General features: G+C 40.8%; 1 protein-coding gene across 19 annotated transcripts in view; it reads left to right on the forward strand.

Annotated features, from left to right (window-relative positions):
• Sipa1l1 (signal induced proliferation associated 1 like 1) overlaps positions 1 to 22414 on the forward strand; it is a 355619-nt gene that overhangs the window by 288282 nt on the left and 44923 nt on the right. For all 19 annotated transcript variants that reach the window (XM_078050449.1, XM_078050450.1, XM_078050446.1 and 16 more), the window contains 3 exons: positions 1934 to 2507; positions 3097 to 3371; positions 8800 to 9069. In XM_078050449.1, coding sequence (XP_077906575.1) covers positions 1934 to 2507; positions 3097 to 3371; positions 8800 to 9069 — 1119 coding nt within the window. The remainder of the gene's footprint in view (positions 1 to 1933; positions 2508 to 3096; positions 3372 to 8799; positions 9070 to 22414) is intronic.

The raw sequence follows: 22414 nt of genomic DNA on the forward strand, positions 1-22414 counted from the left end.
TTGTTATCTAACTTGTTGATGTGTAATTCCCGTAATCAGTATGAAATGTCCTTCTTTTGTCCTGATTAGCTTTGGCTTGAAGTCCACTTTATCTAAAATGAGGCTAGAAATCCCTGCTTGTTTATATGATCCATGTGAGTGATACGTGTTTTCCCATCCTTTCACCTTCATTCTGTAGATGTCTTTGCCTATGAGTTGAGTCTCTTGGAGACATCATATTGTTAGGTCTTGTTTTTCTTGTTTTTAAATCTAATCTGCCAGTCTTTTTTTTTTTTTTTTTGGTGTGGGGGTACCAGGGATTGAACTCAGGAGGGGCACTCAACCACTGAACCACACCCCACAGCCCTATTTTGTATTTCAATTAGAGATGGGGTCTCATTGAGTTGTTTAGTGCTTCGCTATTGCTAAAGCCGGCTTTGAACTTTCAATCTTCCGGTCTCGACCTTCCAAGCTGCTGGGATTACAGGCATGTGCACCATGCCCAGCTCTGTCTATGACTTTTAATTGATAAGTTTAGGCCATTAATGTTCAAGGTTATTTATATTCCTGGTCATTTTATTCATTTCTGATTTTTAAGTTGAATTTCTCTGTTGATTGATTGATCCTTTAGTGTAGTTGCTCCCTATGCTAGTTTTCACTGTTTTGTTATGTTTTGTTTTGTTTTTCATTTCATATTCATGGAATATTTTGTTGAGAACAAAATATTCTGTAATTCAGGCTTTCTAGTTGTAAATTCTTTTAACTTTTGTTTATCACGGAAAGATTTTATTTAATCTTCAAATCTGAAGCTTAATTTTGCTGGATATAGAATTCTTGGTCGGCATCCATTTTCTTTCAGAGCTTGGTATATATATTATTCTAGGATCTCCTAACTTTGAGGGTCTGTGTTGAGAAATCATCTGAGATCTGAATTGGTTTCCCCATCTGTGTTATCTGATATTTTTCTCTTGCAGTCTTTAAAATTCTATCCTTATTCTGTATGTTAGGCATTATCATTATAATGTGCCTTGGTGTGGGCCTGTTGTAATTTTGTACATTTAGGGTCCTGTAAGCCTTTTATATTTGATTTTCCATTTTATTGTTTAGGTTTGGGAAATTTTCTGATATTATTTCATTGAAAAGATTGCTCATTCCTTTGGTTTGTATCTTCATGCCTTCATCTATCCAATAAATCTTAAATTTGGTCTTTTAATGTTATTGCATAATTCTTAGAAGTTCTGTTCATCAACTCTCTGTAGTCAACTCTATTTTTAGATTATATATTTTGTCTTCATTGCCTGAGGTTCTGTATTCCAAGGGTTCTAGTCTATTGGTGATACTTTACATTTAATTTTTAATTTGGTTTATTGCTTCCTTCATTGTGAGGATTTCTGCATGGTTTCTTTTCAGAATATCTCTTTATTGGAGTCATCTTTCATCTCCTGAATTTTATCTCTGATTTCAACTCCTTACATATCCTTTATGTCATAGATCAGTCTAACTATGTACATTCTAAACTCCTTCTCTGACATATTCTTTTGTGCAAAATACTATGTAATTTTTTATGGAGTTACATATGTGTAATATGAATCTAATCTGTTAAAAAATGAAAGTTATCACTTAAAGTTTTCAGGTTTTTTTATTTTTGTTTGCTTATTTTTTGCCTGAATAAAAATTTATGTTCTCTAAAGCCTAAATATAGTTGTATGAAAAAGTATGCTTATACTAAGCAGAAATGTACGTTGTTCCCTGTGTGAAAGTGAGTAGTTATTTTTCTTTTGAGGTATGTCTTCCCCCACCCCCTCCAATGCAGGGGACCAAACCCAGGGCAAGTGTTCTACTACTCACCTACACCCTAGCCCTGTCTTTATGAAAATAGGTTTTATTTTCATATTGTGAAACTGAGAAATAATGACATAGCTCTTTGCCTTTGATCTTTGCTTTTTTGTCTCAGTGTGGCTGTCACCAGGTCCAGAGATGTGCCTTCCTTTGGACCTCCCATCCCTAAAGGGGTCACTTTCCCCAAGTCAAATGTGTTCAGGGACTTCCTTTTGGCCAAAGTGATTAATGCAGAAAATGCTGCTCATAAATCAGAAAAGTTTCGGGCCATGGCAACTCGCACCCGCCAGGAATACCTGAAAGATCTTGCCGAAAAGAATGTTACCAACACCCCTATCGACCCTTCGGGCAAGTTTCCGTTCATCTCTCTGGCCTCCAAGAAGAAGGAAAAGTCAAAGCCATATCCAGGAGCTGAGCTCAGTAGCATGGGGGCCATCGTGTGGGCAGTCCGTGCCAAAGACTACACCAAGGCTATGGAACTAGACTGCCTCCTAGGGATCTCCAATGAATTCATCGTCCTCATTGAACAGGAAACAAAGAGTGTGGTTTTCAACTGTTCCTGCAGAGACGTGCTGGGGTGGACTTCCACTGACACAAGCCTCAAAATCTTCTATGAGCGAGGAGAGTGTGTTTCAGTGGAAAGTTTTATTAGCAATGAGGATATCAAAGAAATTGTCAGAAGGCTGCAGGTGAGTCTTTTCCTTCCACACAAATGCAGTTTCTCTTTCAGAAAGTTTTCGGTACCTACCAGGGTCAGGTTACTGAAGCTTATTTGCACCTCTGGGAATTCCTTGTTAATGTGAAGTGACACAGAGTTTATCTCAGTTTGTGTTTCCCATCACTTATTTGGAAAAATATCCAAACATGGGGGAGAGGACCCATCTACTATGTGTTTGTTAGAAGCTCACTTGAATGTGAGCTGATCCCACTGCCTTCGTGACTGATATTGCATCCCAACCAATTTCAAATAGTAGTTGAAAAGAGATTTTTGTTTGAGTATCTGCTACCTTGAGTATTCTAAAGTGAGTTGAGTAACAGAATAGTTTTTTTTTTTTTTGCTGCTAACTCCTAAATCTCTGTTAGAAGTTTCCTTGTAACTTTAGGAAAACCATTGAGCTCTCTGGATGCAACAAATATGCTCCTTTTGGCCTATTGAATAGAGACTAGTAAAGGGGAAATTAACTAGCCTACCTTTCAGTCAGCAGTAGGTATTCAGAAATAACCCTGCTTGCAATGTTTTTCCAGGTCAACCCCAATAACTTTGGTTTCCTTGTCTAGTTTGTTTCAAAAGGTTGTGAATCAGTGGAAATGACTCTGCGAAGAAATGGGCTAGGACAGCTTGGCTTCCATGTCAACTATGAGGGCATTGTGGCAGATGTGGAGCCCTATGGCTATGCCTGGCAGGCAGGGCTGAGGCAGGGCAGCCGCCTGGTGGAAATCTGCAAGGTGGCAGTGGCCACCCTGAGCCATGAGCAGATGATTGATCTCCTGAGAACATCCGTTACAGTGAAAGTTGTCATCATTCCCCCCCATGAAGACTGCACCCCACGGAGGTAGGTCTGAGTTAGCAGCTGACACAGAGACTTGACAGCAGGCTTTGTGTACCACGGAGAACATCTCCTAGAAAGTATGGAAGTAAGGTGTTGGGAAGTGCAGTGGATTACATGCCATTCTAAAAGTTCCTTCCATGGAAAGTCACACTTAGCACACAGCTCCCTTTTAGCATGTGGCAGCAGCTGCTAGAAAAAGTAACTGAGGCCAGTCCTAGGATTTACATCTCAGGATGCATAAAGTTGCTGCTACAGAGATGTCTGGTAATATCCATTTAAAGCACCTTGCACCAATAGCTGAGAAGTATTGGCCACTTCACATTCAAAGAAGCTCAGCATTTCGGCCCATCAGATTTTCTCTTTCATGTTTCATGACACTCACACGCTCATTGGTACCTCATTGCTCTTCCAAACTCACGAGTATTGTTTTGGTCCCTGCTTCCTGAGCCAGGACAGCTGAACATGACTTACAGGCTTTTTTCCTGACTGTATTTGCATGTGCTGGGAATTGGCTTCAGATGTGCTGGTGCTGCTCCTGGTGCCTTAGCAGTTTGGTTTCCAGCCTTCTCCCAAGGGGAAAGCCCAGGCCCTCCTGCCTGTCCAATTCCTGCCAAGCCAGCAGCAATGTCGAAAATTTAATTTCTTTGCCTCTGGGGAGGGTTCTTGATGGAACAAATTTATTCAACTGCTTTTTTATTTCCCTCTTTCTTTGCACTTACACGTGGTATTTTTGCTCTTTTTTAAACAATTTGTTATTTATTTAGCCATTATTTTCTAAGAATTTCTCTTAAGCTTTGGCAATTAATTCTTAGGTCTTTTAAAGTCAAGACAAAGTTATTTATCATATTTCTTCCTAAAATGACCATTCCCTGTGCCTCTTACATCAGTTTATGGTTATCAGATGGCAGAATGTAAACAGTTGGGATAGGTTATTTGTGTACTTTAAAGGTAAGCAGCAATGATAACCTAAACATACTTCAGTTACATCCACATTTTGCTTATAATAGTACTTCCTAATACTGCTTATTTCTTAGAAGACCCTAGTAAAAAATACCTTTATTTATTTATTTATTTATTTACTTACTTACTTACTTACTTATTTAGGAGTGGGAATATTCTGAAAATGCCCTATATGCATATCCTGCTTTGTTTAACTAGAGCTGATGAACCTGTTAGCCATTTTTGGTTTCCTTAAGCACATCATCATAGACATTAAGAATTATGGATATAGCTCGGTGTGGAGCACCTCCCAGCATCACAACGCCCTGGGTTCAATCCCCAGCAGCAGCAGCAGCAGCATCACAACACAGATATTTTTATTTAGTATTCTCCCAAATCAGGATACAAAACATGACTCAAGGTAGCCCGAGAGGCAGTGGGGTTTCAACCTAGGACACTCTCCAAGTTCCCTGCACTCCTCTGCTTGCTGCCTGTCTGCTGTCCTTGGTCTCTCTAAACAGGCAGCTATAAACTGGCCTGCTCCTCCTCCTCCCTTTAGAAATGGCTTCAAAGGGAACCCATTGAAAACAAGATTTGTGAGTTGTTGACCTTACTTACACATGATAAAGAACTGTAGACTGAAGGCGGTCCTCTCAAAGATGAAGCCCATAGACCTTGTGATGCTATCTTTTCCTTATTTCTAGGCTCCCAGGATTTTATGGGGCAACGTAAGAGGGAAGTACATTGGTGTGAGTGTGGCAAGACGGGGGAACAATATTGACACTGAAATCGTGAACAGTTCTTACTAGACAAATGGATCAGAAGGTCTGGTGCTGGATCGATAAAACTATGATAAGAGGTGGTTTATCTACAGCAATGTGCTAGACTAGGTTTATCATCTCTGGTGTGTTGGTAAAAGTGACATTTGCTAAGCGGTTTACTTTAATGTGCCAGGTCCTAGAAAAATCACTATTATATGAATAATTGCACTGAATCCTTAAAATAATTCTCTGAGGTAATAGTATTATTATTGTTGCTCTTGTTTTAAAGGAAACTGAGCCTCAGAAAAGTCAGTTATTTCCTGAGCTCATCTGCAAACTTAGGTCTAACTTCAGAGTCCTTGCTTACAACTGCTCCTCTGTATGCTCACCCACCTCTGCCTTACACACTACACAGGGATAAACTGGAATCAGAGGAAACTGCTGATTCCGGTGGTGTACATATTCCCACTGTAGCCAGTTTCAGGTTACCACCATGACATCCCTGAAGGCAGACCTGGGGTAGACAACCCACTCTTGCAGGCCCATGTCTTCTGGCTCCAACACTGAGCAAGTGAGCCGCATTTGTCTTCCCCTCCCAGCAGCACATTCCTGCCATCTTCTCAGGGTCAGTCAGGCTGCCACTGTGTGCTAGCAAAGTGCTGGGGCCAGAGGCTGGGTGAAGGGTCAGTCTCTGCACAGGCCCAGTGGCCACTGCCATCCTGTACCCTTTTCACTGTGGCTTCCATCAGAAAAGCCCCTGCCAGCTCCTCCAGGCAGGTGGAAAATGGTGCACTGGTGCCTCTGGAGGACTGGAAGCCTGCTCCTCCTCCTCCCTTTAGAAATGGCTTCAAAGGGAACCCATTGAAGCATTAACACCCGTTACAGTGTTCAACAAAATAAGATAATGCTCTTCTGTCATTTTTTTCTTCTCCTCCGCACTTCACACTCCCACTGCTGTTTTCCTAGCAACTAATTACTCTGTTCTTTGACTAGTCACTCTCCCTTCTCTGTCAACCATTTCTTTAAGGCAGCTCCAGAGTGAGGCAGAACAGGCCTCCAGGAGCTGAGGGGGGTCACAGGCATCCTCAAGGCAACTGGAATACAGACCCCTGAGTGTGTATTTTTACATGAGAATACAAACTGGCTCATGGCAACTTCATTTCCATGATGAAGTGGAGGCAGCTGGGAGGGTGCAGTAGCTGTTCAAGAAGTGAACAGGACCAGCTGGGAGCACAGCATGTGGGAAGCAGTCCTGCTTGAAAGAGGCCCCTCACCTGCCTCTGTCACCCCTCTCCTCTTGACCATCAGCATCTAAGACCTCTGAGTTTTCAAAGTCATTCTCTTAAAAAGAGAAAAAAAAAACTTGGCTAACAGGTGAAACTGAGATGTTTCAATTGGTATTGCATAGGAGTCACAAACGTTTATTCTGTGAGGGCCACTAGCCTGTGGTTTTTAAAGAAAGCAATCAAGGACCATTCAAGAGCTAAAAACAAACAAGTTACATATAAAGCCAAACTACTTTTTTTGGTACTGAGGATTTGGAATCAAATAACCTTTTAAACAAAAACAGATTTATTTTTTTTATTTTTTTATTTTTTGGTGTGACAGTGCTGAATCAAACTGCAGTAGAACAGGAAGGGTTGTGAGAATTTATCTGGGTCAGATCTCATTTTTTAGATAAACGGGTGGAAAGAAGTTGAATACTTTTTGTTTGTTTGTTTTTGAGCCAAAGTCATGCGGCTTCTAGAGACCAAGCTATCCTCAGACAAGACTTTTCTGACTCAAGAGTCCAGTGTTGAATGTTTCTGTTCAATGCACTGTTCAAATATTTCTCCATGTTTCTTAGTGATTAAGAAAAAGGAGAGAGTAATGAGAAATCAGAAATGAACAAAAGAATAAAAAAAGACTGAAAAGACAGTGAGTGGTTAATTTTGTGGTTTCAGCAAGTCACCATTTGTCACTTTTTCCACTGTAATTATCATTCTTGCTGCCACAAATCTTCAATTTGGTCTGTAAAAGTTGTTGAATTTTCCTTTTTGCCATATGCTATGCCTTGAATAAGATGTGATAGTCACTACAGGTGTATAATGTCTGGGGGGTTGGAGCCATGTTCTTCAGTTAAGAGAACAGAATAAAACTGGCCTGCAGGAAGACTAGTTCTGTGTCTAAACCCCTGCTCTGCCACCTCCTGGCTGTATACATTGGGGCAAGTTAATCCTTCCAGGCCTCCTTCCATTTCCTCTTGGATGAAGAGAGGATAAAGATAGTAGGTATCCACTTCAGAGATGCTGAAATGTGGCTGGATTAGTGTCCAACCATTACAGTTATATCTACTTTATTATAGTTACCATTCTTAAACACTAAATTTTGCTTCAAATGATAGAATGAAAATCCTTTTAGGAGTATTTATGTATGGCATTAAAAATCAGCTTTAGTCTTTGTTTTTCAGTGCCTATTTCCTTTTTGCTTCCATGTATCTTTCTTGTGTTTTGCAGAGATAACTGAGAGACCAGGAAGGTAGTGGGCGGTTACCCCTGCTACAAAAGGCAGGCAGAACTGGCAGAAATGGCAGGTGGCTGAGGTTTAGCTCAGTGTGGGATGCATGTCAGACAAGAGCATACAATATTTCTGTAATTTTTCAATAGTGATTACATGTTAAAATGATGTTTTAGATATCTCAGGCTACATTAAATATATAATCTCACCAGTTTTGTTTTACTTTCTAATATGGCTTCTAGAAACATTAAAATTAGAGTTGCAGCTGTTCTGTGTGGTTTGCATTCCCCTTAGTCTCCCCGTCAGTGACGTTTTGGATTCTCCCTACCTTACTTCTAAAGTGCCTTGTGAAGGGCTGTTCCACAGTTGCTCTGTGAACCCTTCTTTCCAAATCCTCTCACCCGTTTTCCCAATCCTTCACATTCCTATGAGAAGGAAGTCATTTTTCCACTTAGTGATGAAATTCAAATGCATGGTTTGAGGTATTACTTTAGTAAGAATAGAATTTGTCAATCAGGCTTATGACCGACAATACTTCCCCCCATCATTTGGCATAAAGAATGGAAAATGGGCTCCCGTTTCCTGAGAATTTGAGTTTCAGATGGTGGCACAAAATGGTAAAATGGAAAACATTTACGCTTGCCATTAATTTCACTCAGGCTGCTGCCTGGGGACGGCCTTGCTATGAGAGATTTCTTTCTTTAAAAAAATAAAGTCTGATTTCAGATTATGCTTTGTCCCTCAGGGATTTAATAATTTTAGTATTTCTATAATTGGGTTTCCCCCCCCCCTCTTTAGCTAAATTTAGCTTTTGCTTTGGATTTTAAGACTTCTCCTCACTTAATTTCTTCTCTCTCAGGGTACCCCCTTTTAAGCCCCCAGTTGTGATATGCAGTGAAGGTGTTCAGAGCTGGTTGCTTGTTTCTGTCAAGATTGTGTTCTTAGGGTCTGCTTCCCTGTCCTCCTTAGGTCTCCTACAGCTGTGTCTACTCCCAGGGTGACCTTGTGTCTTCTTGGTGTTTAGAGACTCAACAGTTGGGATTGAGTAAAGGAAAGCATGGTCAGCACTGCCTGGGTTTCTGGTTTTTGAAAGGAAAATAATTATAGGGCTGAAAGAGGACCAGAGGCAGAAGATGAAGTCTTGGATCCATTTTAAGTGTTAATGAGAATCAGTGTGGTTCCACCAACAAGAAAGGAGTATTAATTGTTTTTCTCCCTGTGCCTTCCCCTAATAGGAGCTGCTCCGAAACCTACCGCATGCCAGTGATGGAGTACAAAATGAATGAAGGTGTTTCATATGAGTTCAAATTTCCCTTCCGCAATAATAACAAATGGCAGCGGAATGCCAACAAGGGGTCTCATTCTCCTCAAGTCCCATCCCAGGTACAGAGTCCCATGACCTCACGGCTAAATGCTGGGAAAGGCGACGGGAAGATGCCTCCTCCAGAAAGAGCCGCCAACATTCCTCGAAGCATCTCCAGTGATGGGCGCCCGCTAGAGAGGCGGTGAGTGCACCTCCCCGAGGTTTCTGAAATTTAAATAACACCAGGTCCATACTCACTAGCCTTACTCCTTCCTAAATTTTGCTAGAAATCAAGAATTAAAGCGGAGATGCGTGCATGAGTGATTTTCAAAGCATGGTAGAATTCCAAAGCCATAAGGGTATCTGAGGACATATTTCAGCAAAAATTTCAGCCCTGTGCAGTGATATTATTAAGTTTTGCTTTTTAATTTCTATGTGATTATCAATAGAAATCATCTTTGTGCATTTAGCAGCCATAGGGATTTGAATTTAGCAGTCTCTTTGAGGTGATAGTGGCTGTATTACCATTTTTGACAGTCTTTGTTGTTTGGGGGCAAATGATATGCTAGGAGCAACAGAATGCAAATTTTGGGTTGAATATCTATATTTCTCTTACTTTATTAATGAAGAATTCTGAGAAAGGAAAACTGGAATAGCACATTTTCCATTGCTCTGAAAGTAGAAGAAAATAGTAGGGAAAAGGTATTCTGCAGGAATGGGTCAAAATACCAGCCCTGAGTTAAGCAAGCTAAAGGGAAAGGGATTTGAGGATCCCACAATGTAAAAAACCAAAGTTTATTATTAAATTGAAAGTTGGTAAATTCCCTCACAAAAGATAACTGGTCAACTCTGCACTTGATCGCCCTAGCACCTTTGTCTGCAGCATCTTGAAGTAGAGACAAGGCCTAAAATCAAACAAAATCAAGTAGTTTCAAAATGTGATTGACAGTTGGCCATAAAATTTTAAATAAATACACTGTAAATCTAGTTGCCTCAAATCATGTGTGCTAATGAAGGAAACAGAATAATTGAAAAATCTGCTGGTCACCTGACCGAAACAAACCACTGCTACTTTCTGTCCACTCGCTGTCCTTTCCCCATCACTTCTGCTTGTCTTGATCGCATCTCAGGATTTTTTGTGGAAACCCTCAGAGCTAGAGTGAAGTCCGTACCCCAGGAACTGTGTTGGGTAGAAGAGAATCCCCATGGAAGTTAAAATGTGATCCTGACTCACCTGAGTAGCCAGGTCCAACCAGAACAGGATGCCAAGGAATATGTCCCCAAACATGCTTAAATAGTCATCGGTCTCCTTTGGAAGCAGAAAGATAGAAGTGGAAGAAGCACACTATGAAGTCTCTGGTCTCAGTCTAGCTTTTGAGCTATCGCATAGAATCTCGTCTCTTAACCATTATAGAATACTAAGACATGATGGAGTATAATTTATAGAAACAAACACAAAACAAGTTGTCTTTCTAAAATTCTTCGTTTAATCCTAGAGATTTATTTACAGATCCTTGCTATTTATCTCAGAAAAAATTTCTCACCCACAATAGCCCCATTTCCATCTGAACTCTTCCTGCTTTCATTATTTTTGAGGAGAAAAGCATCCAAGAGATCTCTGAATAAATTTTTTCTTCTACACATTTCAGAGTTGGCTCTTCCCGAAATGTGTGTTAGCTGTTCTCGGTAACTCATGGTTTGGCCCTCGTTTTGAAAGATGAACCTAGGAAGCCATTGTTCAGAGGAGTGCTTTTCCCTGTCTGTGCTGTCTTCTTCCTCTGCAGAACAGTCTAGAGGCTTTCATGAGTGAAAGTGATTGAGTCATTTCCTATACATAGTATTCCATATGATAAAATAGTGGAATATATTTTGATTCCACATTGAATTTAATTTTGCAACTGAATCTAAACTGAAGCTGAACAAAAGTTCAGCAAACTGACCTCTAAAAGTGAGGGTATTTTTTGCTTCTAATTGTCATCTTACGGTGACAGCAGCTTTCAGGGTTAGGGAGCATGGGACTCCATTTTCTCCAGATGAGCCCCTTTCATTCTAGAGGTGATTTCTGCATGTGCTGTGACTTAACTCTGCCCAGAGAGAGCACATCTTACTGAGTGCTCATCCCAGATTATAAGCATAGTCCTGTGACTCTGCAGGCTATAGAGACAAGAGTGGTGGAAGTGAGGCTGCCCTTGGTGGGGGGATATTTAACCACTACTCATTGTCCCCTCAGATTTTTTAGTTTCAGGTATCCTTGGAGTCCACCAGACAAGGACTTCACAGTTGAATCATCTTCATTTTGAAGTGTTTGGTAATTAGGTGGGTAGTCTTTTGTGGAAATATAGAGTTCGGTTTCCTACCCCATCGTTCCCGATTTTTAGTAACATGATATTTCCTTTGTAAGTTTAACATTAAGGTATAAATAAAAGGTACAGCTGGGGAAACTTGTTTTGCTATGAATTCAGGAAAACTCGGGCAGAGTAGATGCATGACACTCATAGGAACACTCTGAGCCCCTCTTGAACCCCAGGTTCAGAAAATTCACCTTGAAATATAATTTTCTCCTTGAAATATGTAAAATACAACTGAAAGGTTTAAGTAGTCCTTTTATAATCTTAAAACGTCTTAGCTTAGATGTTCCCTGGGACACACCCATCCATTTGATTCTCCCATATATATATATATATATATATATATATAGAGAGAGAGAGAGAGAGAGAGAGAGAGAGAGAGAGAGAGAGACATGGGGCATTTATGAAGTACAGTATGGAACTTTCAGATGAACCCTAAGTAGTCAAAACAAATGCCAGGGGTCTGCCTTATGTTTTCCATACAGTTGTTTCATTCTTTTTCCTCCCTCAGAAAGTAATGTTTAACTGTAAGTCGCCTCTGCCCATGCTGCTTCAGTCTCTCTGTTCTGTTTGGCCAGGTCCAGCAAAATCCATGTTAGCTGAAAATGATCATTTACTGCTTGTACAAGCAGTTTTTCTTTCATTGTATACCACATCTCAAACTTAAAGGTCATTAGGAACTTTTTTTAAATTTGTGGAACAAATAATATTTTCCTTTAAAACCAAGATCAGGATTTTTACTTAGGAAGCAATGTTGGTGTTTTGAATTTTTAGTAAGAAGTTTTCAACTGGACAGTATTCTTCTCTATACATTGCTAAGAGAAGCTGGCATGTTAGATGGCCCTTTTGCCATCTAAAATCTAACTCTGTTTGGTTTGAATGTGAGAGTTTTAGGCTACTCAGGTGACCTTCTGACTACAGAACTTTGTATTATTTGCAGGAAAAGTAGTCATTAACAAATTAACATTTGTTCAACAAAAACAGGTAATGTGATGCAATTGCTATTTTCACTGAACTTGATACATTACTGTGTTTAAACACAACATGGGGTCGTGATAAAACCCTAATCTATGCTTGTAAGCTTGAAAAAGTCTCACTATTGTAGGGACTTAGAATAAACAGCAGGCATGTTAACATACAAAATAATTTTTCTTTCTCTTTTTTTTTTAGATGAAGTTATCACCAATCTTTATTCAAGTATTAGATTTTAATCGCATTGAACTGTGGGTGGGGTCACAGTTGCATAACTTGACAGGAGGATCCTTAAATCGTGGATCTTGAGAGCACTGGCTAGATCCACATTGACTTCCATAATTTTAAAGCTACTTGGTATTTGTCAGTCCTTGCTAAAACTTCCTTTGCCTCTTTTTCAGTCTTCTTGTTGCTGTGCTTTGGATGAGCATTCCCCACAGGTCCATATAAAATCTTGGTCCCCAGGGTGGTATTAGTCAGAAATGGGACTGGTGGGAGGTCCTTGGGTCATTGGGGGAATGCCCTCAAAGGGAATGGAGTGACCCTTCCTGTCCCTTTTTTCTGCTTCATAGTTCAAAATGTGAGCACTTGCTCTGACACACATTCCCACCACGAATGCTGTGCTCACCAAAGGCCCAAACCATTGGAGCTACCTGATGTTGGGCTCAAGCCTCAGAATTGTGAGCTGAATAGACCTTGTCTTCATAAATAGCCTGTTTCAGATATTTTGTTTGTAGTGATACAAAGCTGATGAACACTCTTCCAAAACTTTATTTCCTGTTTATTCGTCAGCTCTTTATATCTGTCTCATCACCCTAAAATTCTGTGCTCCTCATGATTATGTACTCATTTTTCTTCCTCTAACACACTGCAGTGTATCTAGGTGGTCATCCATTTCACTAACCTCAGCCATCATTTATGTGGGATATTCCTTAATTCTGTTTTCCCTTGGCCTCTTTTTCACTTTTCATGTTCATATGCCTGACTGTCTACTGAACATCTGCACTTGAATGTGACATTTGAACTCACTGCCCAAACTGTGTCCATATAAAATATGCCCCACCTTCCATCTCTTCCTTCTCACATCGGTGAATGGCTTTTCCATCGACAACATCTAGTAGCTACATCTACTCTCCAGAGCAGACCTAGAATTCATAGTCACTTCCTTAATGTTCTTATTCCACCCCACCCACCATAACCTCCCAAGTCCTCAGCTTCTGTTGAGTTCCTCATTTTTAAGCTTCTTCCTTGCCATTGTTTCAGGAGCTCTTGTTTCATAATAAAATTATTTTCTTTCCTAAATTGTTGCTAAATTTCTCCAAATATGGTGACCAGCCTTGTTCTAGAATGGTAATCAAACAGAAATGGAGACAGTCCTCAAGCCATGCTTCTTTGCATGCTCTCCCATGGTTCTGCACAGCCTTCAGGGCCAAGTCATGCACCTCCCCCCACCAGCATGGTTGGTGACAGCCCTATGAGTTCACCTGCTTGTCCTTCCCTCTCCCTGTCATTATCAGCTGCACACCTGCCTCATGAAGGGCCATGTGCTCCCTGCTGCACCTCCTCCTCCCTCTTTTCCACAGCTCACCTCCCATGAGCCTCCTAAGATGCTTTTAGTCTCTTCAGGACATCATCCTGGGCAGGGCTGGGACTCAGTGGTAGAGTGCCTGGCCTGTGTGAGGCACTGTGTTTGATTCTCAGCACACAATATAAATAAATGAATAAAATAAAGATCCATCAACATCTAAAAAAAAAAATCCTCCCAAGCTGGGACTATTGCTCAGCGGTAGTGCACTTGCCTAGCATGTGTGTGTGAGGCACTGGGTTCAATTCTCAACATCACATACAAATAAATAAAATAAATAAAGGTCAACAACTTTAAAAAAAAATTATTCTCCCATTTCTACTTTTCCTATCTCTACTTAACTGCCCCAATGGGAATGTTGATGTCACCAAATGCCTTCTCAATTCACAGAATTTATTATACTTCATTTTAATCTGATTTCTTCATTTTTCCAACTTAGCCTGTCTTATTCATCTTTGTATTCTAAGAACCAAGTACAGACTCTGACCTTTAAGGTTTCCAATGAATAACTGGGGACAGAAGTTAAATCAATTTAAAGGAAAATAAAATGGTTTCTTTTTATAAAAGTTAAATGATGGTTAAAGCAAACTACCTAGTAATATAATAAAATCATAGCATTAAAGCTATACTTAGGTTAGATTTTGTTGGCTAAGTTCAGTATACTCCTGTTTTAAAAGTATATCATTGATAAAACTTGCCTAAATTGACTCTAAGTGAAATGCAAGTTCTTGATTGAATCTCCTATATAAGTTTCAGTTGGAACCGAATTATAGTGTTGTATTTATCATCAAGAAAAGTAGCCGAGCACAGTGGAACACGCCTGTAATCCCAGTGGCTCAGGAGGCCCACGCAAGAGGATTGCCAAGTTCAAAGCCAGCCTCAGCAATAGTGAGGCACTAAGCAACTCAGTGAGACCATGTCTCTAAATAAAATACAAGATAGGGCTGGGGATGTGACTTAGTGGTCAAGTGCTCCTAAATTCAATGCCCAGTTCCACCCCCTGAAAAAATTAAAAAAGCTAAAGTAGAAAACCAACGGCTGAGCTTGACTTGAAGTCACCAGACTCCAAAGCTTCCTTTTTCCCTCTCTTCATGAGAACTGTCTGCTCTGTTGTCCGCTTTGGAATTGGAGTCAGTATAATTTGTAAGGTCAAATTGTTAGATGATGTGATGTTCAGGAGGAGGAGGCGGTGCAGCAGGGAGCACGTGGCCCTTCAAGAGGCAGTAATGGTTCCTATTAAGGCATTTCAGAAATGGGCACAGCAGTATAAAATTGGCGTGCATCTCAACTTCCTTTCATTTACACATTCCAGAGTGGCCCAGGGAATGTTGGGGAATGCTCCAGTGTGATCCCAGCTCAGTCTCCTGAGTTGCTTTTAAGTGGTTCCTCAAGCTGCTTTATACTCCTCCTAGGACAGTGTTTCCATGGGAGCTGCACCTGTGTTGTGGAGCCCCCGCCCCACCCTGGGGTCTGGAAATTCTGGAGGCCCCAGAGTGCAGGCTATGTACATAGTGTAGGGATTTGGTAGAGCTTCCCAGCCTGGGCCAACGTGTCAGGCTTCAGCCTAGTCTTGGATAGTGTGTGGTGGGTCAAGGTGTTTCCATGAGTAAGTTTTGTTGTCTTCAGTGACAGTATCATGGTTAACTTCAGCGAGACAGAAAATGAATTCAATTTAGCTTGCTGTGCTAAATACGAACTCTGGTGAACTGTGTATTCAGAAGTCATAGGATATTCTGTAAAGATCATCTGTGAGAATGATATGGACCTTAGAGATGTTCTTGGAATAGACAGTTATATTCTGGACAGAGTAGTGAGATGGTATACAATAGTGTAGTCCTACATGTCTCCAAGGATTTATACTCCTGTGTACACCTAGCAGTTGGGTCTTGCTCTCCTACCCAGCTCCAGGGGAGATTATATAAGGACTACCCTGGGTGGCCTAGCCTAGTCTCACCTTTATGGAAAAATCTATAAGAACCACGGTGGTCCCAGGTACCCCTGCTCCTCCCAACCACCTACACACATATAGACATGATGAAGGCCTCCCTGGAAGCCAGATCTAACCTGTGTCATGCTGTAACCTGTGTCATATAAAAGTATGGTGACAGAGTGGCAGTTTGGGATCTGCTTATCATTAAATTGCAGAGGAAAATGATTTTAATTTCTTTTGACCTGCAGGAGCAGTTTCTGTGAAATAATGAGGTAGGCAGGGTATCCTTAAGGCTGGTCAGCAGAGAGGAGTAGTCTCTTTACCCAAGTGTTCAGGCCTAGCACCAGTTCTCTTCTGCAGGCCAAATCGCAGGAGACTGAGAATAAGATACATAAATGTGGTCCTGGAACATCTGCACCCACTCCTTTAGGGTTCTACAGACTGGTTTTAAGGAACAGCACAAATATAAATGGAGGAGATGTTGGGAGCAAGGCAGTTGCTGCATGCCTGTGGCCCTGCTTGGAATTGTAAATAGATACTGGCCCCTGCTCTCCAGGAAAATCTGAATGAAACCTAGTAGTCTTCTAACTTATTGTTCTTTGGTTCTTGTAGTTTTTCCTTTACATTAACAAAATGACAAATGACTATCCACACCAAGTGGCACAAAGTAAGAGCAGACATATAGAAAGAGGTGCAGAGCAGAGCAGGCCTGACCATGGTCAGCAGTGTGTGTCGTTGCGTACTGGATTAAACCTACCTAGAGCAATTGTCAGGGGTGGGTGGAGATCCCAGAGACCACCTGAGTGTACCCAGCAGCCATTGTGAGCAGAGGCCAGCAGGTGCGCTGAATTTACCTGCTAGTTCCATTGTTTCTGTTTGTGGACTGGGATAAGGGAATGAAGTTAGTTTGGTTTGGGTTTTGTTGGTTGGTTGGTTTGTTAGTTGGTTTCAGTCTTTAAAATCCCCACATGCCTAAAAACTACCTGACTTCTGAAAGGATTTGATTGTGACTTCTTTTTATGAAGTGTTTGATTTGGTAGAGGGCAGGACCAATGTGGGCAGTTAATATTTGTGGTAGGCTAATTGTTTCTTTCCTCTATGTATTTTATCAGTTCTCTTGCACTTTGATAGAGAAAAAATTACTGAGTCTTTCCGTGTTGCCTACATCTGGAGGATCAGCTCTGACCACACCACTGATTTGTCTTAGAACTTGCTGTTCTCCCTGTGGCCACACAGACAGAGCTTGTGCTTCCTTGGCTAACCATATGAGGCCTCGCCCAGTAGCACTTGCTTGTCCTTGTAGCTGTGGCTCCTATTAGTCTGCTCCCTGTGCCCCGGGCTTCACCTAAGGTGCCATCATGGACTGCAACGTACACACCTCATGTTCCTCCACCCTCACTGCTGATTTCCTCCTAGTCCTGTCTCGGATACATTTCCTACATGGAGCTTCCTTTCCCCTAGTTTCCCCAACTAGTCTGATTGCTAACCCGCCAGAGGCCCTCTATACTCTTTTTGTACTTCCCTGATGATGGTTATCTTTTACTTATATTTTATTTAAAAATTACAGGGAACTATGTTTGAGTTCATATTCTGGGCCAAGCTCTGTTCAGTATTCTTCGTGTAAATTTTCTAGGCTAATCTTCCCAACAGCCAAGTAGTTGGTTGCTCTTTATCCCCTTCATGGGTGAGGATGCCCAGCAGCTAGGACATGAAATCACTGGGCAAAGTAATAGCTTGTTAATGGTGAAGCTGAGATCAATATCAGGCTATCTGACAAATCCACCTCCACACACTGATGGCACTCCTAACTGTTGGCAGAATGGATACACATCCACTTATGTGTTGAGGGGCTCCAGCCACATTCACTGCAGTCAGGCCAGCTTCGTGGGTCTGCAACCTGTGCAGCTGTATAGAGCTCACCCTTAGGAGGACTCATTAAGCTTGGCTTAATGCTCTGCTGTTATTTTGAAACTTACTGTTTGAACAAGGATACCCACAGGTTTGTTATGTACCGAGTTCTACAATGAAATAGCTAGCTAGTCCTGCTGCAGTCATTTTTATTTTGACCTTCAGAATCCACTATAGGTATAAAATTGACTTTTCTTAAAGGGCACCCATGTTGTGTGCTAAATTGCGCACCCTCGTAGTCAGCAGCTATGAAGTGAGGGTCCACGTGTCTTTTTGTGGGAAAGGCCGTATTGCCTCAACTGTACCAGAGCATTCTTTCTTATTGTAAATCAACCTTGTCCTAGGAAGCTTAAGAGAACAGCTAATGTAGGTGGTGAGATCGGAAGGCTGGTGGTAGCTCTGTTCACAAAGCATACAGTAGGAAGACATGAAAGACACAGGGAGGAGTTGCTTGGATTTGAACAATTTGTTTAAACTCTAGCCTGGATAGAGCATTCACATTATGTGATTTTGAATCATTTTACAGGAGAAAAAAGGTGTTAACATAATTCTAAAAGGATCGGTGGATATATAGTGATGAAGACAGAGTGCTTTAGTTGGTCCTGTTTCCTGGGTGGATAGCACTTTAATTGCTAAGTTTGGTGAAATGCTGTGCTTAATTATGGACTCAGGTATCTAATTTGTCAGTCACAGCTGTTATTTGAAACCTTCTGGATTGTTTTGTCCATCATTATACTGTTTGCACTTGGGTTACAGAGGGCCTTACCCCCTGGGCACGTCTAAGCAGTATTGTCACTTTGGAGTAAAAAATAGGAAACAGAAGTGCAATTAATCTGAAATACTCAGGAAGCTATTTTACCATTAACTACTTGTCCTGGTGTGAGAATACTTCTGGAAAACTGAGGAACCCATATTTAATCTTGGACTTTCTCTTCTGAAATGTCCAGCCCTTTTAACAATTTGTTTCCATTGCAATGAAGTACACTTGATATAAATGAAAAACAGACATTCAGTGTAGCCCTTAGAGTGTGGGTGTTATTGTCTGTCTGTGCTGAAGACCACGATGTTTTTAGTCAAAAAGCTCTGTTTTTCATTTCTGTAGATGGAGGTAAAAGGGAGCCCCAAAGAATATATAGCATCAGTCATTTTGAAAATATTTATCTATTTCTTGACTAAATTTTTTAAATGTAAAGGGGAAAATCTTTTGAAATTAAGCTAAAAGGTTTAGAAAATTCTTATCTCACAGCCACCAAAATGTTCTTTAAAAAAAATTATTGCTGACATTCAACAGAGTTGAAAGATCTAACAGTAATTGAATAATTAATCTTCATTCTCTAAACCAGTGTGGGCAGTAACATCAGATATTTAGGGCCCTTAAGACTAAAGCAGAAAGATCTAGATTCATCTCAAAAAAGAAGAAGACCTTACGTAGACCTCGCTCTAACATCACAGGTCACAGTGACCATTAAAACAGATTCCCTTTATGAGGTGGGGTGGGGCAGACAGGTTCAGCAGGTCAGCAGGCTGGCTTCTGTGGAGCCTGGGAGGCACTGTTCCCAGTTCCAGAGCAGTCCTTTGAAGTGCCAGGCAGCCGCCAGGCCAGCTTCCAGCAACTACTAGCCTCCAACTGTCTGCAAAAGTGGACTGCCAGCACTCAGCGCAGGCGGCGCCTTCCACTCCCTGAATAGGTCTTTTCTCAAATATTTGCATGAAGGCATCAAATTCAGAGTATTTGGAAAGAATAGTAAAGTAGTAAGTCTCAAGAGCAAGGGCTAATTCTAAATTTTTCTTTGCCTACATGCATCTAGAGCCATAAAAACATCTGGGTGGCATTTGGTCAGTTGTCATATGTATGTTCTGTGTGTGCAAACAGTCAGAAAACAAAGCCACTATTGAGTTATATAAATGCCAGAGAGGGATGGGAATGAATGCTGGCCTTCTGGAAATGCTATTTTTTCACTTTGGGATAACTCCAGTAACCAAACAGAATTTTCTGGTACATTTGCCAAATAAAAGAGCTGAGATTGAGAACTAGCATGAGATATCTTAATGTACGTTTTGGAGAACAGGGTAAGAAAAGCAAACTATAAAGACAAATGTAGAAGTGACACTCTGAAGGAGTCGTGTTGTCACTTGCTCACTGAAGCATATGCATCTCGCCATGCCCCCGAATCATTGTTCATTAGCATTAATTTTTACCTGGAAGAGACTCTGAAAGTCATCTGGACCCCAAATGTTGCATTGGCTCCACTGTCCTCACATTCTACTGCCACCCTCACCCCGTTTTCCTGAGCATCATCTCTTCCTCTTTGCAAGGAGAAAATGAAAACAGTTAGATAACAAAACTATAGCTGGAGTTGCTCTGTATTAGGGGCATATAAAAGCCAAACTCTTAAGGCAGAAAAAAAGTGTGGTATCTTGTTACAGTGGATGTCTGCCATTCCTCAGTCCTTAGTCGTTGTCGTCGTGTCTTTTTTTTTTTTTTTTAATTTACTCTTTCCCTTCTATGATCAGATAGAATGAAGGGTAGTATCTCTACTTTTTAAAATATGGTCTGTTTTAGAGAAGGTTCCCTCTGCTGCTGAGAAGAAAGTGTAACACTCATTGAAGGATGAAATATCCTATATATGTCAGTTAATTATAGTTATTGATTGTATTATTGAGTTCTATAGTTTCTTTGTTCAGCTTTTGTTTGGAAGGGAAATTTGGGAGCTTTCTTAGAAGAAATGAGTTTAAAGATATCCATTTTATGATACCTAGACAAATGTCTTGATCTCTCCTCTATCAAAGCACAGTTGACAGAGCAAGATAAGCTAGTGCCACTGGTCTTTAACCCACCAAAAGCTGCCCCACAGGTCCTCTACTCTAAGACCTGGCATCCGCAGTAGGGTCTGTGAGGCAGACTCAGCATTTCTCTGAGTCTGTGTAGCAGTGTCAGGGTTGGTGATGATAAAAGAAGCAGTGTGGGAACAACTCTTGCTCAAATTCATGGTGGAACACAAAGTGAATATCTTGTGGATGTATGTGATAATTAGCGCTTTCACACTGCATCTATGACATGAAAAAATAATAAATCAGCTACAAAAAAAATAAAAAAAAATTGGTGATGTTGATGGGAGAAGCTTAGAAACTGCATCTTTTCCTATCTTCTCATTGTATTTCTCAAAGACTGATATCCCAAGGTTCTCTCCCTTGTCCTGCTTCACATTATTTAGAACCAGCATTTGTCAGTAAGTTCTGGCACTATTTTTTAACATCAATGATATATACCAAGGTGACTTTGGGATGAATTCTACCACCTATAACTCTACCCTCATTTCTTGCAGTTAAGAAAACATATTAACTTTGTGATCATTATTTTTAGTAAATTAATCACAAATTTTTGCATTTAATATTAGTGACCAACTAGTTTTCAGTCTATACTCTCTAAGATTGAGAATTCCTGGCTTGGGACATCTGAGATAACTATGAACCCTTGTCCTGAACCCCTTCTGTTTCTTATATTATACATTGCTGATGGGGCTTCTCCTTCATTCAAAAAATATGAATTAAGCATGCAAAGACGTACAGATAAATAAGGCTCAATCCTGTCCCTTTGGGACAGAATGCACTGGGAAGACATATACACACAAAATAACCATTCTGTAGGATGTGTCTGTAGTGATGCAAGAAATAGACGGTTACAGGATTTGAGGAGGTTCTACTCTGAGTTCAGAGATAGAATGTAGGGATTCAGATTTGAAAGAATTTTATGTGAGTAGGGCAGGGGAAGGCATTCCAGGCCTGAGGTACAGATGGGTGGAGTTGTGAGTTCAGTCTTTGCACTGGGAATCCTCACCTGTCTAGCATATAGGATATACAAGCAGTTAAAGGGGGACGGAGATGAGGGTGGGTCAATGTCTGGGACTCAGGGCCTTGGGGAGGATACCAGTGATTTGGATGACTTGGTGGTGGAGGAATGGTGGGGATATTGGAGGGATGGAGAGAGCCTGAAAGCCAGGGGATTGTTGTGCTACACCTGGATGCCCAGTGACCTGTTGGGGCTGCAGTGAGAGAACTCAATGGAAAACCAGCAGGTTAGAGGATATATTCTTTGTGGGGTTTTTTCCTCTATTCTTTTTTTCAATTTGTTATATATGACAACAGAATACATTACAATTCATATTACACATATAAAGCACAATTTTTCATATCTCTGGTTGTACACAAAGTTGAATCACTTCTTTCGTGTCTTCATACACGTAATTAGGGTAATGATGACCATTGCATTCCACCGTCTTTCCTACCCCATGCACCTTCCCTTCCCTCCCTCCTCTTTTTCCCTTTGCCCTAGCTTCAGTTCATTTAATCCTCCCATGTCCTCTACCCCCAACAGCGTATTATGGATCAGCATCCTTAAATCAGAGAAATCATTCGGCATTTTGGGATTGGCTAATTTCACTTAGCATTATATTCTCCACCTCTATCCATTTATCTGCAAATGCGATGATTTTATTCTCTTTTACTACTGAGTAATACTCAATTGTGTATATATGCCACTTTTTTTTTATCCATTCATCTACTGAAGGGCATCTAGGTTGGTTTCACAGTTTAGCTATTATGAATTGTGCTGCTTTAAACTTTGATGTGGCAGTGTCCCTGTAGTATGCTGTTTTTAAGTCCTTTGGGTATAGACCGAGGAGAGGGATAGCTGGGTCAAATGCTGGTTCCATTCCCAATTTTCCAAGGATTCTCCATACTGCTTTCCAGATTGACTGCACCAATTCACAGTCCCACTGACAGTGTATGAGTGTACCTTTTTTCC

This window comes from Ictidomys tridecemlineatus, chromosome 5, assembly GCF_052094955.1.
Source record: "Ictidomys tridecemlineatus isolate mIctTri1 chromosome 5, mIctTri1.hap1, whole genome shotgun sequence".
NCBI lineage: Eukaryota > Metazoa > Chordata > Mammalia > Rodentia > Sciuridae > Ictidomys > Ictidomys tridecemlineatus.